The sequence below is a fragment of the Parus major genome, chromosome 15 (genome assembly GCF_001522545.3).
Source record: "Parus major isolate Abel chromosome 15, Parus_major1.1, whole genome shotgun sequence".
Taxonomy (NCBI): domain Eukaryota; kingdom Metazoa; phylum Chordata; class Aves; order Passeriformes; family Paridae; genus Parus; species Parus major.
Window position 1 is genome coordinate 12,112,542 of NC_031784.1, and position 5,587 is coordinate 12,118,128.

Sequence of the window (5,587 nt, forward strand, 5' to 3'; positions counted from 1 at the left end):
CGACACCGGCACCGGCGGCGCGCACGGCCGCGGGCACCAGAGCCGGGAACGCGCGCCGGGAACGCGCGCCGGGGAGCGGGGGCACGCACGGGGAAACGGGAGTCGGCACCGGGATCGGGAACACGCACGGGGGATCGGGCATCGGCACCGGGATCGGGAATACGCACCGGGACCGGGCATCGGCACCGGAGGCGCACATCGGGAGCGGGGTCACGGTCGGGGAAGCTGGGACACGCACCGGGGACACGCACCGGGGACACGCACCGGGGACACGCACCGGGACCGGGTGTCGGCAGTGGGGACACGCACGGGGCTTGCGGTGTCTGCAAGGGCGGACCCGGACGGGGACCGGGCACCCACACCCGAGAGGGCACCGAGGGGACACTCCAGGGACATGTAGGGGACCTGCTCTGGGTGTGGGCATCCACACTGGGGACACACACCGGGAGCAGGGACACACACTGGAGACACACACCGGGAGCAGGGACACACACTGGAGACACACACCGGGATCAGGGACACACACTGGGGACACACACTAGATGGGGTTGTCCCCCAGCTGTACCATCCTACTTGTGGGGACACTTTGTCACCCCCTAGGACAGGTGATTCCCACAGCCTTGTGGGGAAACTGAGGCACGGGAGGTGGCAGGAGGCCCTGGCCACAAAGGCACCCCAATACTAGGCACTGTCATGTAATATAATACAAAATTATGTATAAATCTATATATATAAATCTATAAATATAAATGTGTGTATATATAAATACATACAAATATAAATTTATATATAAAATATAAGCACCTTCAGCCCAAGGGCTCGTGGCTCTGCCTGCCAAGGGACAGATCTGGGGACAGATCTGGGGACAGGAGTTGTGGCTCTGGCTGAGACCACGAAGGGACAGACCTGGAGGCAGGGGAGTTGCCAGGGCTGCGCCCATGGCAAGACAGATTTGGGGACAGGGGAGTTGACACTGGGGTTTTACCCCTGGAGGGGCAGATTTGGGGACAGAGTTAGGGTGAGCTTGGGGGCCGGGCAGCAATGACCTCGCAGTGCCAGCTGGTGGCTTCGGGCACGTGAAGGGGGTCCCGGAGGAGCGGGGTCGGGCATGGGGACACCCACCCGTCCCCCTTGCTGTCCCCACGGTGCCAGCCCGCACGGGCAGGGGCCATCGGGGCAATGAGCTGTGCTCGGGTGTCGTGTGGGGCTGGCACGGGCAGGGACACGGCACAGGGACGTGGGGATGGGATGGGCACACGGAGACAGGACAGCGATCTGGAAACGGGACCTAGAGGCGGGGTGGGGACACAGCATGGGACAGCTGGGTCATGCCATGGGGACATAAATCCAGGGCAGGGACACGGCATGGGCACCTGGAGCCAGAGCAGGGACATGGAGCTGCGATGGGAACACCGAGGTGGGACAGAGCCATGGCACAGGAACCCGAAGCCCCCCCCAGGAGCCCCGAAGGGTCTCAGCCATCAGACAGGGGGTGACCATGGCGGGGGTCCCCAGGGCCGGGCGGGTGTCATTTAGGGCCTTGGGGACAGGATCCTGTGCAGCCGGGGCCCTACATCCATCCGTGTGGGGACACACACACGTGCATCCCCCCTGCAGAACCCCCGGCCCCACCCGCGGGCCCCCCCGGCCGCCGCAGCCGTGTTTAGTCTGAGCAGGAGCGTGGGTGACCTTCGGCTCCTGCGGCACCCACGAGGGTAAACAGCACGTGGGTCCCGCCTCAAGGACACCCGGGGGGGGCGGAGAGGTGGGGGTGACTCCGAGCACCAAGGGACACCCATGGCTGGGGGTCCCCGGGGGGAGCGCTCCAGAGCCGGCTCCTCCTGTGTCCCCAGCACGGGGCAGGGTGGGGGGGATGTGCTGGTGAGACCCCCACCCACACCCCGCAGAGGACAGGGTGGGGGGTCCCGGGGTGCTGCCGCTGCAGGGATGTGCCCCCAGACAGCCAGACAGACAGACAGACTGTCTGCAGGGCTCCCCGGTGGGGACCACCCGCGCACACCCATGCACACACACACACACACACACACACACGGTCTCCTTGCACGCCCCGACACAGGGACCACACACACGCACACACACATGGCAGAGGCAGCTGGAAGAACAGCAGGAGACAGACAGACGGACGGACAAAGAGGCGGACAGGCAGGAGGGTGGGTGGGTGAGCACACGCCCGGGCCCTGCACACACACGCAGGCACAAACACACCTGGGTGTGCACACGCGCGTGGGTTCTGCGTGTGTAAAAGTGTGCAATTCAATGGACAAATGCGAATTTCTTGGGTAAAGCCAGGCGCCCACACAGGGAGGCACACGCAGGGTCCTGCACACGCGTGTGTCCCCACGCTCGCAGCGCTCCCCGGTCGCTCCCACGGGGACCGGTGTCCCACAGCCGGGCCCAGCAGCGCATCGCGCCCCCTCCCCGGGCTGAGCCTTCCCCTGGCCCCCGTTCCTGTCCCCCCCGGGCCGGTTTGTCCCTCCAGCCTCCCAAATTGCCCCCGCACCCCGTGTCCGCCCCGCCAGCGGGACCCCTGTGCCGGCGGGGCGGAAAGAGGGGGAGCAGGCGGGGGGGCAGGCGGGGGGTCCCTCCTCCATCCCTCCTCCATCCGTCCTCCATCCCTCCTCCTCCTCCTCCTCCTTCCTCCTCCCCTCCCCCGCCTCCCGCTCGGTGCCGGTGGCCGGGCAGCGCCGAGCCCCGCGGAGCGGCATGGCCGGGGGCAGGGGGTGCTGCCGCCGCCCGGCCCTGCCCGCAGCTCTGCCCGCAGCCCTGGGGCTCTGCCTGAACCTCTGCCTGCTGCTGCCGCTGCCCGCAGCCGCCTGGAGCCCGGCCCTGCTGCCGCCCGCCGCCCGCAGGTACCGCCACCGGGGACACGGGCATGGGGCACCGGGCACGGGGATGGGGCACCGGGGACACGGGGATGGGACACGGGGATGGGGCACCGGGGACACGGGGATGGGTCACCGGGCACGGGGCAGCATCGGCTGCTGAGCTGGGGGATTCCGGGGGGCACCAGGCACCGGCGGGTACCGGGTCCCGAGGGCTTGGCACCGGGGGCATCAGGGACCCGGGACACCAGGGACGTAGGGATGTGGGCACCTGGGAGACTCCGGGGATCTGGGGGTGCCAGGGGTCCAAGGTATCAGGCAAGGGGGTGTCGGTTATCGGGGGCATCAGGCACGGTGTTCTGTGGGTACTGGGGGGCTGTGTCCCGGCCGTGGGGGCACCATGGACCGGGGGGCACCGGCTGCTGGGCACTCCAGGGAGGGGCAGGCTGGGGGTACTGGGCCATACTGGAGTTAGCTGGACTTGCTGGGGCCGGGAGTTCCTGGGACCGGCAGGACTTACTGGGGTGTTACTGGGTCTAACTGGACCTACTGGGGGGATCAGAGCTGCCAGGCTCAGCAGGGTGCAGGGAGGTGCTGGGACTACCGGGGCATTTTGGGATCCAGGGGCAGCCTGGGCATAGTGGGGCTGGGCTTACTGGGGCCGGGCTTACTGGGGCTACTGGGATGGACTGTTGGGGCTGCTGGGCGTCCTGGCACTACTGCTGGAACTCCTGGGGCTGCCTGGGCGTACAGGGACATGCTGAGGCTGCTGGGTCTGCCTGGGCGTATTGGGATCCTGGGGCTGCCTTGGCGTGCTGGGACTACTGGGAATGCTGGGCATGGTGGGAGTGCTGGAGTTGGTGAAGAGCGAATGTCCCCAGCCCCAGGGTCCTGCCCGTGCCCTGGAGGTGGCCCATTCCGGGGGTCTGCGGGTGCTGTGGGGGGCTGTGGTCGCTGTCCCGCCGCAGCGGTGGTGTGGGGTGGTGTTTACAGGAAACCCTTGTCTCTGGCCGTGTCTCCGGCACCGGATTGCCGGGACCTCCCGGTTCCGCTCGGCTCGGTGAGGCGACGGGCAGAAGCCGCCTCATTTCCCCTTCCCCTCCCGGCCAAGCCCAGGAAGCCCCCGGCGCCTTGGCACAACCCTGCCGTGTCCCCCCGGGACCCCCCAGGCCACCACCCAGCACCCAGGAGCGCTCACCCCATCCCACCCCATCCCTCCCTGACGAATCGCTGCGATCCCACGTGCACAAAGTCTGGGGCACAAAGCCAAGCGGCTGATTTTGGGAATGGGAGTGGGATTGGGAGCCAAGCCTGGTGTGGGCTTTGCCCCGGGTGGGCACAAGCACTGGCAGCAGACCCGGAGCCTCTCGGTGCCGGTGCGGAGCCGGGTGGGCCGGGGTCGCTCCAGGCCACGCGGGCGCTCACATGCCAAAGCCTGCCAGCTCCTGCCCCGCTCCTGGGAGGGCATTCCCCTCGGGAAGCGAGCCGGGACCCATCCCCATCCCATCCCATCCCAACAGGCATTTCCACAGCTGGAGCTGGCACCGCCCAGGAGCTGGCTGTCCCTCCGAGGGGACGATGCCAGCCGGGACCCCCGTGGCACGGCAGGGTGGCAGCGGGAGCGTGGCGACAGCCCCGGCGGGCTCTGCGCTTCCATGGCCCTGGCACGGTGCCCGCCTGGGACGCTGCCCAGCCGGAAAGCCCTGTGCCACCCCGCTGTCCCCCCCGCCTCCGGCACCTCCCAGACAATTGTCCCCCCGCGGCGCCCGCTTGTCCCCGCTGCCACCGCCTCCCTCCTTTGCAGCACTGCAGCGGTCCCAAAAAGCTCATTTTTTGACCCAAATTGTGCAGCCTTTGAGTTCGGAGCTGCCGAGGGTACGGCGAGTCCTTCCTGCCGCGGGGACACAGACACTCGGTGTGTCACGGCACTGGTGTGTCCCCCTCCGCAGGGGGAAACTGAGGCTGGGGTGCCCGGGGAGGGGGTGGGCAGAGCCTGGCATGTGGGGCAGAAGAAAGGAGCCTTTGTGTGGGGTGGGCTGGGGGTGCGGGGGGGCTCCGGGCCCCGCTCCAGGCCAGCCGGCGCCAGCGCCATGCCGGGAATGCAGCAGGAATGTGGGGCCCCAGCTCCCCACAACGTGTCAGGGCAGGGCTCCCCCATGGGCACCCCAAAAACCGGGAATGGGATTCTCCCAGGGTGACAGTTTGGGTGGCGGCACCCCCACGATGTCCCTGTGGAGGGGCTGGTGGCATCAGCGGTTTCCCTTGCAGCAACTGGTGCTCCTACACGGTGACACGGACGGTGTCGTGCCACGTCCAGAACGGGACCTTCCTCCAGAGGGTCTTCCAGGGCTGCCGCTGGCCCCTGGCGTGCAGCGGGGGCAGGTGAGCCTGGCCACCGGGGTTCCCTGGCAGCAGGGACAGCCGTGGTGGCCCTGGTGCAGGTCTGAGCGCTCCCCTCTGCGCCACAGCTACCGCGCCGTGGTCCGGCCGCTCTACAGAGTGACCTACAGGACACTGACGGCGCTGGAATGGCGCTGCTGCCCCGGACATGCCGGAGCCAACTGTGAGGAAGGTGGGAGCTGGTGTGGATGGGGGACCTGAGCAGGGTGGGGAAGGGCTGTGGGACACGGCCTTTGGTGTCACTGGTGGGGGTGGGTGAGGAGAATGATCAGTGGGTTGGTGGATGGATGGATGATGGATGGATGATGGATGATGGATGGATGATGGATGATGGATGATGGATG

At 67.7% G+C, this 5,587-nt stretch overlaps 1 protein-coding gene across 4 annotated transcripts in view; it reads left to right on the plus strand.

Moving 5' to 3' along the window:
* Window positions 1-2,676: 2,676 nt before the first annotated feature.
* Window positions 2,677-5,587, plus strand: part of EMID1 (EMI domain containing 1) — a 10,658-nt gene continuing 7,747 nt past the window's right edge. For all 4 annotated transcript variants that reach the window (XM_033518248.1, XM_033518249.1, XM_019008332.1 and 1 more), the window contains exons 1-3: window positions 2,677-2,870; window positions 5,112-5,225; window positions 5,312-5,415. In XM_033518248.1, coding sequence (XP_033374139.1) covers window positions 2,725-2,870; window positions 5,112-5,225; window positions 5,312-5,415 — 364 coding nt within the window. In that variant the 5' untranslated portion in view covers window positions 2,677-2,724. The remainder of the gene's footprint in view (window positions 2,871-5,111; window positions 5,226-5,311; window positions 5,416-5,587) is intronic.